The sequence below is a fragment of the Myiozetetes cayanensis genome, unplaced genomic scaffold (genome assembly GCF_022539395.1).
Source record: "Myiozetetes cayanensis isolate MyiCay16 unplaced genomic scaffold, myiCay2020 scf10, whole genome shotgun sequence".
NCBI classification, from domain to species: Eukaryota; Metazoa; Chordata; class Aves; order Passeriformes; family Tyrannidae; genus Myiozetetes; species Myiozetetes cayanensis.
Window position 1 is genome coordinate 5,782,501 of NW_026086605.1, and position 12,500 is coordinate 5,795,000.

At 41.3% G+C, this 12,500-nt stretch overlaps 1 protein-coding gene and 1 long non-coding RNA gene across 7 annotated transcripts in view; one reads left to right on the plus strand and one right to left on the minus strand.

Annotated features, from left to right (window-relative positions):
- LOC126651626 (uncharacterized) overlaps positions 1-2,081 on the plus strand; it is a 3,145-nt gene extending 1,064 nt beyond the window's left edge. Inside the window, exon 2 of the long non-coding RNA XR_007631762.1 lies at positions 1,010-2,081. This is a non-coding gene — a long non-coding RNA (uncharacterized LOC126651626). The remainder of the gene's footprint in view (positions 1-1,009) is intronic.
- The window catches only part of EBF3 (EBF transcription factor 3), a 130,495-nt gene that overhangs the window by 38,965 nt on the left and 79,030 nt on the right, over positions 1-12,500 (minus strand). For 3 of the 6 annotated variants that reach the window (XM_050337481.1, XM_050337506.1, XM_050337472.1), the window contains 2 exons: positions 7,789-7,870; positions 4,678-4,822 (listed from right to left, as the gene is read on the minus strand). In XM_050337481.1, coding sequence (XP_050193438.1) covers positions 4,678-4,822; positions 7,789-7,870 — 227 coding nt within the window. The remainder of the gene's footprint in view (positions 1-4,677; positions 4,823-7,788; positions 7,871-12,500) is intronic. The other 3 variants (XM_050337497.1, XM_050337517.1, XM_050337488.1) reach the window with 1 other exon arrangement.

Sequence of the window (12,500 nt, forward strand, 5' to 3'; positions counted from 1 at the left end):
CCCTCAACCTTCGGTTTTAACCCAGGAGGGGGTAGGCCCAGCCCTGGAGGCCAACACAGAATAAGAGAGAGATAAAGAAGTTCCAACTGCGACGAAAGTGCTGCAGAGTTACTGGAGAGAGAGAGAGCTGGAATTCTGAGAACAGAAAAGGACTGCTTCTCCTCCTTGGACTGATATAAAGGGAGGTGGGGGGAAAAGTATCTTCTGTAAATTCATAATACCTTTTACTTAAGTAGAATTGTTGTAGATATAATTCTTTAGTTTTAGTTTGTTAATAATAAATACTCATACTTTTTTTTCAGTTCAGTCTCTTTTTGTCTGCATAAACCTTCTCTCAGCTAATAGTAATTGTATGGGGAGTATAAAAGTAAATTGAGCCAGGGCAAAACCACGACATTTATTGGTGGAGAATGCGGGCAAAGACTGCCCAGAAAGGCAGTGACTGAATCAAACCCCAACATTTCTAGTACCTCATGTGAGGAATTGGCCATAATGATTTTAAAGTAACTGAGAGAAAGGTCTGCAGACAAAAGTAGACTGACCATGTGTACTGTGGTTGTAGTAAAAAGAGAATAATAGAGTTAAATATTATAGTAATGTTGTTTTAAGTTTTAATAGAGTAATTTTTAGTTATAGTTTGTTTATTTATAATTGTATGTTTATTGTAGAATTTAAGATTTCTTAAAATGTAATTCGCAAAGGCGAAGGGGGAAATTGTCGTGGTTTTGCCCACCAGCTCATCCCTGGGGCTGAGGATGGTTTTGTCCAGGTGATTTCCGGACAAAAAACCAATCAAAAAGTTCAGTGACGCCTTTGCTAATTACATCTTTAAGAAAACGGAAGAGAAGGTTGTGGCGCAGTTGAAATTAGGAGCAGCAGCCATGTAGGAGAGACGCGGTGGGCCCGAGGAGGGCCAAGGCCCCCTCCTCCCCCGGCTTGGGCCGGGGAAGGGGGCAGGTGTAGCACTGAAGCCTCCCTTCTCTCTTGTGAGAGAGTGAAGAAAAAAAAGGTTTAAAAGACGAACTGCTTAGACGAGAAACCGCTGCAGAAGAATTCCAGCCATGAGATAACAAGACTTTCAAGGTCAAAGCTGCAGTCGCAGGAGAGAGAAGAAAAGTTCGAAGGGGGAGAGCTGCTTTTTCTCCTTTCGCTCTCCCTCCCTTCAGCAGGGTAAAGACTGAAAAATAAAACCCTGCCACCTGTAGAAGTTTGCTGGGGTGAAGAGACTCCCATGCGGCTCACAGAGGAGCTTGTGGATGCACCAGAGATTTGTGACTTTAACAGAGAAAGCCTTATGCTGGAGTAAAAGCGGCTCAGATGAGGCAGAGTCCTGTTAAAGACTTTGTGACCCTCGAAGGGATCGATGCTTATGCTGGAGCGAGACGGCTCAGATAAGCTTGGGATCTCAGTGAGAGATCCATGCTGCTGCTGTTGAAGATTTATGACCCTGACGGGTATTAGAACCTACGCTGGAACACAAAACGGTTCAGGTAGGGATGTTGGGATCCATGTGTGGGATCCGTGCTGCTGGTGCTAGAGAGAACCTACGCTGGAGCAGAAAATGGCTCAGGTGGGATATTGGGATCCGAGTAAGGGATCCAGACTGGACCCATGTCGAGAAGTCAATCAAGGACTGTTCTCCCATGGGGAGGGACCTCCATAGGGAAACAGGGGTGAACTCTTAAACCATTATCCCTTGTAACCCTGTGGAAGAAGATCCATAGTAAGCAAGTGTCCCCTTGCAAGCCTATGGAAGGAGACCCTTCAGGACCTGGGTAACCCTCAACCTTCGGTTTTAACCCAGGAGGGGGGTAGGCCCAGCCCTGGAGGCCAACACAGAATAAGAGAGAGATAAAGAAGTTCCAACTGCGACGAAAGTGCTGCAGAGTTACTGGAGAGAGAGAGAGCTGGAATTCTGAGAACAGAAAAAGACTGTTTCTCCTCCTTGGACTGATATAAAGGGAGGTGGGGGGAAAAGTATCTTCTGTAAATTCATAATACCTTTTACTTAAGTAGAATTGTTGTAGATATAATTCTTTAGTTTTAGTTTGTTAATAATAAATACTCATACTTTTTTTTCAGTTCAGTCTATTTTTGTCTGCATAAACCTTCTCTCAGCTAATAGTAATTGTATGTGGGAGTATAAAAGTAAATTGAGCCAGGGCAAAACCACGACAGAAGTAAATATCGGTGGGTTTTAGCGGGGACTTTTCTTTAAAGATTGTGTTGCTAATGCAAAGCATTCCATCCGCCATGGAAGGTGCTGGGACCCAATGGACTTGGAGCATGGCATAAACCCCATCCTTTTAAGAGGGTATTAGTATCCAGGTTATACCCTGGCCAGAAGGAAACAAAGATTGACAAGCAAGCAAGGCCAAGATCTGGGGAATGTTCCTTGCAGGCAACACCATCCCTATTTTAAGAGGCTGAAGTTGATTCCAGCTCCACTAAAATCCCAAAAAGTTGTGCTGTGATTTCAGTGGGAGCAGAACTGCATGGTGAGACCTGTTTTCCAAGTGCGGCCCCACTTATGAGGTTTCTGAGATCTCCTGAACCTCATCAGCTACCAACCCAGTGCGTCTGAAACCCTGGCCCTGTCATTCCCTCCTCCATGCAAGGGCATTTTCCTGCTCTGCCACCCTATTCCATGAGTGTTTACTCTGACTTGCTTCATTACTATAATTGTTATTAAAAGTAGGACTTTAAGGAGCAGCACTGAGATTTTCACATTCATTTGCAACGGTGCAGCTTACTTGCCTGAGCGTTTATGGGATGTTAGGCAAAGAGGATTTGGCACTGTGTTTTTTAACATTTAAAGAAGGGAAATCAATTACTGTATCTCAAAAAAGGGAAGCTGTTGGTAAATGACATTTATGTAGATTTTCTGTAGCATGTAAAAGTGGCCTTTATTTTTCTAAGCAGTATTTTCTGCTCAGAGTCAAATTCTTTTCATGCAGCTTACAAAAATAAATACTTGTATTTTGCTAAGATCATAATAGCTCATTAGAAGAGGTTGAATTTGGACCTAGACTAAAACCTAACACCACAGGGCTGAGCATGCTTACTTGAACCTATAATGTTGCTAGTTCTTGCTCTCTGGGGAAGGAGAGGACGAGGGGAGAGGATTCAGCCTTCTTAATTGTGAACCTCATTAGTGACGGTTGCTAGGCAAAACACACACCTACTTTCCGCGCATATGAAAGAGATAAACAATACGTCATAGACCATAATGACTCTGGTGCTCAGGGCGACCTTTAATTATTATATTTTTGGTCTCTTATACCTTAGTTATTAATGCAGAAAAACAAATCAGGGCTGTGTGTGTGGACCGCGGCAGATTTGTAAATCATTTTCCGTTTTTTGATGTCTAGATCGCTTTGCCTTCTGACAGTTGGTGCTTGCCTCGTTCATTTCCCTCTCTGCCCATTGGTAAATACTATTTGAAACCTAAAATGGCAATGATTGCATTAGCAGCTTAGTATTGTTATCACTTTAATTAATTTTATTAGTGTAAAAAGCCATGATTCCGTCAATATGTTGGTAACAACTCGAAAGAGCCGTCCCATGCAAACTGATGTGCATGGCCTGCACACATCTGGTCACAGTGGGTTTGAGAATCTAGCTCTTTCAGAACTGAAGATATATTTGATCCCTGTGCATTTAAATTTTGGGCAACCCTAAAGTGTTCAGGTACTTGGATTGTATGATCCTTCCAACTGAAAAGTTCCGTTCCTATCCTATCCTGTCCTATCCTATCCTATCCTATCCTATCCTATCCTATCCTATCCTATCCTATCCTATCCTATCCTATCCTATCCTATCCTATCCTCTGCCAGTTTAAACCTTTACACTGATATATTTTACAGTGCAAACGAAGGGATATTTAAATCTAAATTATTATTTTGGGCTTTGCAGGTGAATAAATACATGTGTTCATGTGTACGGGCGCAGCTGCGATTGCGTGCGAGTGATTTGGAGGCTGATGGGCTCCAGAAAGATAGGATTTCACAATTCTGGATTTCCAGAGACTCTTTCCATTCTCCTCTTCATCTCAGACTATCTTCTTTTAGCAGTTCAGGCAAGAAGTCAATCACATTGAGTCAGGCTGAAGAAAAACATTTTATGCTGTTTTTCTCATACAAACCCCCTCCTGCCGTAATCTGCAGTAAGGCCCAGCCACAGGAAATTGACCTCACAGTAAATTCTTTACAGATTCGGTCATGTTTTTACCATCCACTTAAACTTGCATACATAACCTGAGACTGTACCTCTGGATCAAGGAATATGGCAAGCCAAAATAAAATCAAGTCAAATTAAAGAGCAAGAAAAAGCTGCAAGCAAAACAAGACTGAAATAAAAAAATAAAATAAAATAAAAAAAGAAATAAAAGAGGAAAAGATGAAAAATTGGTTGTGACTGCAAAACTCTAAGTATTAAATAAAGAAAGGAGTCAGAAGCAAATTCAGAAGTGTCCATATTCTAGTTGACAAGGGCTGAGAAATACTAATGGACTTTTTTTAATGGGTGGTTTGATGGATGAGAGAAGAAATGTTGTAAAAGTAAATGTAGTGGTGTCTCAACATAAAGTATGGTGCAAAAAAAAAAAATTAAAAAAATAAAATAAAATAAAAAAAGACATTGCAAATAAAAAAAAAAGACATGTAAATGTGTGCCTACCATTTTCCAGATAAGAAGGGGCCGTACCTTCTGAGGGGTCAAGGCGGCGAGCCCGCCTCCCGTGTTTGGAATTGTTGTGTACAAACATGTTGTCTGAGACAGCCAGCACGTGGCCATCCACATTGACTGTTGTTGATACAACAACCTGGAAGAGAGAACAAAACGCCAAGTTTAAAAAAATCCTGCAGATTTGCACTGAATCAGGTCTCGTAAGACACAACAACATCCTGTTACTTTTCTATTTCTATTTAAACCGAGTGAATGACATCTCTGAATACATCTTTGTTTACGTGGCAACCACTGGTGATTTTTAACTCACAATTGTTTCTCTTCAGAACCTGCTACACTAATTAGAGTTTAATCTCCTATTATGCTAACAAATGAATTCAATTCAGGGAAATATTCTTCTAGCCATTAGTTTCAGAAACACCCCTCTAGCCACTCATTTTAAAAGCTGCTGTTTTGATTGATCTGTTGATATATTGATTAGATAGTTTATCTAATTAAAATTTGTTCACTTGAGACTGTCTTCAAATGAAGGGTTGTGAGGATTCCAAATAAAAAAAGCTTAATAAATCAGGAACCATCGTAACTCCCCATTTTTTCTTCAGTAAATGATCTCCAGGTCAGTTTTACAATTACATTTAATGTCTGATAATGAACTTTTTTGCATCTGAAAAGCCCGAGTTGAATATGAATAGTGAAAGTGTTTTCAATCCATGAAAAGTATCCCTTCTCAAGTTCATTTGGATGGTGATTGACCCTGGTATGTCAATGGAATTTCCTCCTTTATTTTTGAGTGAAAGGCTCCTATTCTTGTGTCCAGGTTCAGAGTCCGGCCATAGAAGAGATGATGGATAGGGCCTCCTTTGGCTTCCAGCTGCTTCTCAGTAGAAAATGGCAAAGGAACATATGCAAAACGCACAACCTTCCCGATAAAAACACCTACACAATGGAGCTGTGAAACTCCTTCCGGAAGCGATATCGCGGGAACACAAGCCAAGGAGGAAACGGGGAGCTGCGCCTGTGTTTGTGTGGAACACGGCTCCGCAGGTCCAGCACTATTATCCCAGAGAGACATTTACATCTTATTTAAATACTCCAGCGTGGGCCCTGTGCTGTGGGTTCCAAGTTTTACTGCATGAAGGAGCCACTGCAGTGATTTCTTTGGGGTTAGTAGAGTCCGTAAAGTCAAAGGTTGAGTTAGACCTTATCAGTGATGGTGGCAAAAGGTAGGACAAATTTCAGCTTTCACCTTCCGTTTATTTTACTTTGGGATGTAACAAAGATGATTGAAGGGTTCTCCCACCAGCTCCTCAACCCAAACACTTAAAAAAAAACACAAATGGAAGGGGAGAAATGAACCTCCTTTTGCACAGAGCTGGTCCAAGGCATCAGAAGAAAATTCTTGTCTGCTTCTATGTTTTGGATCACCTCTGATCCTGTTTCTTATTCACAAGCCATAATGAGCTTTCAGCTATCACAGCACCTTTCCTGTGTATCCTGCCTCCTTTGAGACAGCCATCTGCGGTATCCTTTAGAACAGCCCGAGGGCAGCTCTCTGCCAGGCTGCTCTGCTTCCCCAGCTCTCTCCTCCCACAAGTGGACACTTTCAATCTTGTCAACATCCACTTCGGAGAGTGCTGAGGTAGCACGCTCACCTTGGCTGCAGAGCTGCTGCCAGGCCACTGGGCTATCAGCTTTCACTCCTAATGAGATTTCCAGACTTTAAGAAATATTGCAAAACATACAAGCATGATTTTCAGCCAAGATTCCTGAGTTTGGTTCCTAGAACACAGTGTATTAAAAAGACAGAGCAAGGTGTATATGAAAATGACAACTATTTTTGTTCTGTCATGTATATATAGGTCAGTCACCAAGGGAAAATACTGTAGTTCAGCAAAAGAAAGTCGATGTGCTACGCTTTGTTATATCCCCTTCCTCCTGCAGTGCACCTCCAGAAAGGTGCTGAGACAGTGAAACCAGGTAAAAATACTGTTCAAGATCTGACATCCTGTTAAGTCCAGTTAAACCTTCTGAGAGGCAGGAAGATTAGCTAAAGAGACCCAGGAAAGTCTTTCTAGTGCCTACTGGCTCCATTGTCGACCACAAGATCGCTCCTGACTGATGCTTCATTTAGTCATCGGTGAGACAAAGAGGACATTTCCACTCATTCCAGGTTTGACCTTCTGTTCTGTTCAGATGGATCAATATCACCGATGCCACGTGAAGCTGAGATGCATGAAAAATGGGAGCTTGGCTCAATTGTTTTGAAGGAATATTTTTTTTTCCCAGCTACAGATCTTTTCTGTTGGCTGGCTCAAGGGTGCTGGCTTCCCCGGTTGGTTGGCTGTGCATGAAAACAGATGTCACATGTTTTTCTATCAAGTTTGTTAACCACAAGTTATTCTTCTCCAAACTAAGAAAATCTTGAACATCTCAATGCTACTTTATTATTAGAATCAAATATGAATCATTGTGAAATATTTTGAAATAAAAGGCATTTATTTCCTAACAAGCCTTTTCGAATGACCCCAGATACGGAGGAAATCATTTGTCCATCCCGTCAGATGTCTCTCTGTAGTGTTATGATTCACCACAGGATATCTCAAAAGCTGTAAGGAGAAAGTGAAGTATTAAACATTTTCTAACACAATTGAAACAAAAATATGAGGGTTGGGCCACCACTGGTGGATTTACAAGTTGTGAACCTGAAAAACCCCTGTGCGAGATCCAAACTCCCCTGCGCTCCACAGTCCTGTCATTAGTAAGATCAAACTAATCAGTCTATTTAAAACCTCTGCAGGTCTGAGCATACTCCAAATGACCACACAAGGTGTTAGTAGGAAGGAAAACTAGGGAAATACTTTTTAAGGAGAGATCCACTTGCTTCAGCACTGATCCATTACCTTCCACTGCAGAACTTGGAACATCCCAAGAACCATCATTTAAATTAGTGGAGGAAGTGTAAAATACTGACAGCAATTTTTTTTAAGCATTGGAACTACGCTAAGTAGAAGCCCCGACACTGATTTTTCATTATGAAAAGTTCAAGATGAAGATGTGATTAAGTCTTTTATATATTGTTCATGTTTTTAGAGGGATCTGTACCTGGAATCTTCGCATGTCTCGTGGGTTGCCTGCATTCTTCAAACAGTTCTGATTGCACTTGAGGAAAAACTTTAGAAAGAATCTATAAAAATACAAAATTGAAATCTATTAGATTCATCAAAATGTAAATCCAATTTTTAAAAAGTTTAATAAAATTTAATCATAAATAGTTATACCCAAAAGAATACTGGTGGTGAAATATTACTTTCTTATTTGTTAATGAACTTATTTTAAAGCATAAGAATCTCTATCATAAGCAGGACATTATTGCCAAGGAAAGGCAAATTTATATTTTTAATTTTTCAACAACTACAAATGTATTGACTCCAGGCCATATCCTTAACTCGGTGTGGGAAAGTTGATTTCAATGACTCATTGACTTCAAAGGCAATGACTTACACCAGATGAGAATTTGTCTCTATTTTTTTAATACTTTTTATTTTTTCACAACTTATATTAGCAGTAATGACCTCTACGTTGAAAAATTCCAAAGGTAATGAATGATCAATCTTCTGAAAAACACTTGGCTTTGCCTCCGGTTTGGAAACTCTCGCTATTCAAAGGGACTCGATCCAACTCCTGCTGACTCCAGGGAGATCCAGGCAGGATCTGCCCACCGGCAAGGCCCCAGTTTCCTCATTGTTTTTGAAAGGAAAGGAACATGGCAAATTAGGCCCTGTCTTACGACCTCTTCAACCTTTGCCAGCCTTTAGCTGTGAGGAGTCACTCTACCCAGGGATCGAAATCCAGCTTATTTCTGCTGAGCGGCAACCAGCAATTATTTAGGACTAACCCTTATCATCCAGGCATCTCCCCATAAACCGTTTTTGCAGCAACGCTGCCTCAGGGGAACACAGCAAGCACTTAGAGGAAAGGGGAAAGCTTGGAAAGATGGAAACTCCTTTATGCCGCCCTCCTGTACTGGAGGAAGGAGCTGAACTGGGAAGTCTCCACCCTGCAGGTGAAGCAAAATAGGGGACCCTCACTGTCCTGCCATCACACAGGAGGATGTTCATAGCCTGACACCACATCTTTTCTTTATGTTGCTATGTTTTCGTGTTTCACCTCTAAAAAAATATTTTGTGGATCTGTTTTCTGTCTAATGACTGACAGCTAGTGACAAGCAAAGCTCAAGACTTGCTCCTCACCCAGAGTTCCTCATGCTCGAGCCCAGCAGCTTGTGCTGCCCAACTTCATACATGTTGAACAGTGACGTCAGCCAGGGCTTTCACATTTAGAATATGAACAATTATTATCTGTTCATTCATATCAGTCTTTATAAGTGACCACGACTATTCTTGCTGTACACACCTCATAGAAATTTCCACGTGCCAACAGCATTCCTGGCAAGAGGCAAAACAGGCACCTTGTCCCTTCCTGAGCACCCAACATGAATCAACCATTGCCAATGGAAAGTACAACCAAGGCTGCACCACATCATGTTCACTCCTGAGAAGTTTCGAAGGTCATACAGGAGTATTCTGGAATTATCCCAAATCACAAACCACTGCTTTTAATCCCAGCTCTTCCTCTTCCAGTAAACCTTGAGCAGGACCCTGATATTACTACAGGACACTAAAGCTGAGGGAGCGGTCTCTCATATCAGAGATGCAAGTAGGGAAACAACCAGCATAAATAAATCAATGCTGTCAGTTCAGCTGAATGCACACTCCTTTAAAAATTCCTATCCCAAAAGCTGTAAAGGGGTTTTAGCTGTCAAGTTGTAAAAGATCAGGATTTCTACAGTGGTTGATGTGATATCCAAGCTGGGATGCTCAGGTTTTCTGGACACTGCTGCAGGGACATTATCAGTAACTCCACAAAACTTCATCTTTGTCAGACACAACTTCCCCCTTATTTTATCTGCATTGCTTGGGTTTTGGGGGTTTTTTTATATACTTATTCTCTCCAGATCAATGGAATATAGGCCAGGCTCCCTGCCCATGGCAGGGGGTTAGAGCAGGATAGTCTTCAAGATTCCTTCCAATCCAAACAATTCTATGGTTCTACAACTCTAAATGTAACATTTCTGTCATATCTCTGGTTTTGCACATATTCCAGTGCACAGATTGTGATGATGTGCAAGGACCAGCTCATGCCCACATACAGGACCACCTGGCACTGGGGATTTAGGAGCTGGGACAAGCCTCCAGCTTTTCAGCTCCTTAGTGCCACATCGAGGCTGAGGAGCAGTATCTTATCTTTTTTTTTTTTCTCTTTTTTTTTTTTTTCCTGATCTCAAATGGGTGTTGTGAGGCTTATTGAGCTAATGTTTGTAAATTGCTCGGAAATTCTCCAATGAATTGTGCACTAGGAATGCTAAGTATTGCTCCTCGTGGATTGTTTTTAGAGTGAAGCATTCATGATGAATTGTTTCTATACAGAGAGCTCACATCCTGTCAGAGAAAAAGGGCCATTAAGCACCCTTTTACTAAACATCAACTGGAACCAGTATTTGTTCAATTATTTGGTGAAAAGGACCCACTCTTGGTGAAATTAGACATCATCAAGTTTATTTAGATAGCCCTGAGCACTGGGCTAAATACTGAGGCTGCAAGGCTGGAGTGAACACAAGCAGCATTTGTATTTCAGCTCCACTACATTCCTTGATACGGAGATATTTTATTTCATTCTTTAATCTGTGCTTTCAGAGAGTTCACGGAGCACAGGTGGCATCAAGACAAGATATTTAGAGGAATACAACATAAGTTAAAAACCACATTCCCAGGCAGGGTGTTTGCTTGCCAGGAGGAGATGACTGGCTGGGTCATCACTCTGACCAACAAGGACTGTGGGCACTACAAACCCATCCCTACCATCCCAACCATTTTCTCTGCTATCCCTGAGCTCCAGAGACAAGGTCTCTGTGGTACAGAAAGAAGTAGGGACCTGGATGAGAGCTCTGCTTGGTCATGTCTCAAACTTTAATGCTCCCACAGAATGAGAAGTCAAGCCTTCCTAGATTTGGCTCTCCCTGCTGTACTTTGTATCATATGCACAAACTGTAGAATTTTTTATTACAGAACAGCCCTCCCAAATGTGCTAAGCTGTTCCTAAAATACTGATACGGAGAAAAATGCAGTCTTTGCGATGTTCCCTTGCTCTGATTTTTTCCCACTGTTAGAAAGGGGCCTGCTACCATCTTAATTAAAATGTATTACCTTCCACAAGACTCCACTATTTTAAGCTAAAATTTACATCTTTTATTAACTCACCTCACCTATACACTTATCTGGCGGTGCCTCTCGCCGCCCATCTGCCATCCGCATACAGTAAGTCACTTGATATTCCACCCACCAATTTTTCCTAACAACCACTGTGCAATTAAACTCCACACGTTCTGTTGCGAGGTAAATTAGGCACACCTGCGGCCAGCCTGCATTTGAACCGCATCAGAAAAGGACCTAACAAGGTGAGAGCGTACCACAAAGTTATAGGCCTGTCAAGCAATTAGGTTTTCACTTCTGGGACATCCGCACAGTGCAATTATGCTCCACATTACAACCTGGCTAATCTTCTGAACAAATGTCATGTCTCGGAGAAGCGAGTAAAAGCAGTTCATCTGCAAATGTGTCTGCTCTTAAGCCTCCACCTTATGCACATAACAACCTACAGGAGACTTTTTTTTTTTTTTTTTTGTGGTATGAAAGATGGTTTTTTTCCACAGAAGATTTTTTTCAGCCCTGCAAGTGCCTTTTCATCCTGTTCACCTCTTCTTAACCTCTGTGAGAGGAGGTGTTGTAGCAAATAGACCAGAAAGACTTTTGTACTTGAATTTCAACACTAAGCAAGAAAATCCTTGGTGTCATAAGCACAAGTGTTGGCTTTAGTTTGGCCCAATTCAAATGCTGCTTGGTTAAAGGAATATTTGTGGCACAAACCCACTCATTACATCCCAGAAACATCATTAATAAAGGGTATTTCCACCAGACCACAAACAGAAGCCTCATTCATGCAAATAAACCTCAGAAGGAAGTAAATGCTTAATTCTTTTTATTTCAGATGCAGAGTGTAAGTGTCCTGGTGACAACTCCCTAAACCAAACTCTGCACTGATGAGAGGTGAGATTGTAAGGAACCCAGGCAAAACCTGCAGTGACAAGCTGCCTCCACCCCTTTATCCAATATGATCTTCCCAACATCCAACTCAAGCAGGATCAAGGACACAAAACTGTATCAGCCCCACAGGCAGCATTTTGTTTTACTCCAATAATTCTGTTTCATTTTCATCTGTATTTCAGGTGCACAGTTTTGTTGTTCAATTAAGGCTACAGATGAGATCTTGCTGCACTACAAAATGCAGAATTGTTAAGATATGACAGGTCTGCTCTACTTTCATGAGTAGAAAAAAAAATGGGATTTGGATCATTATCTGTGATTTTGAAGTTCTTTGGAGGAGAAGCTGTCCACAGGGGCACGATGCTGTTAGGAGGTGGAGGCAGGAGAGAGAAGAGAAGAGGAGACATTTGAAGTCAAATGGTAATTCTTATCCTTTACTCGATTACCCTTTAATTGGCTTTTTCCTAAGAAATATCTGACAACCACTTTGCATATCTCTTTCCTAGAGCCTAGTAAACAAAGGATTTAATACTCTTGTTATGAAAGGAAAAATCTTTCCTCTGTCAGAAAATCTTTTGGCTTTAGCACCAATAAACTCTTTATTACTGCTAAACTTGGATTTGCTGCTCGATCGCAAAGAGGCGATAAAAACTC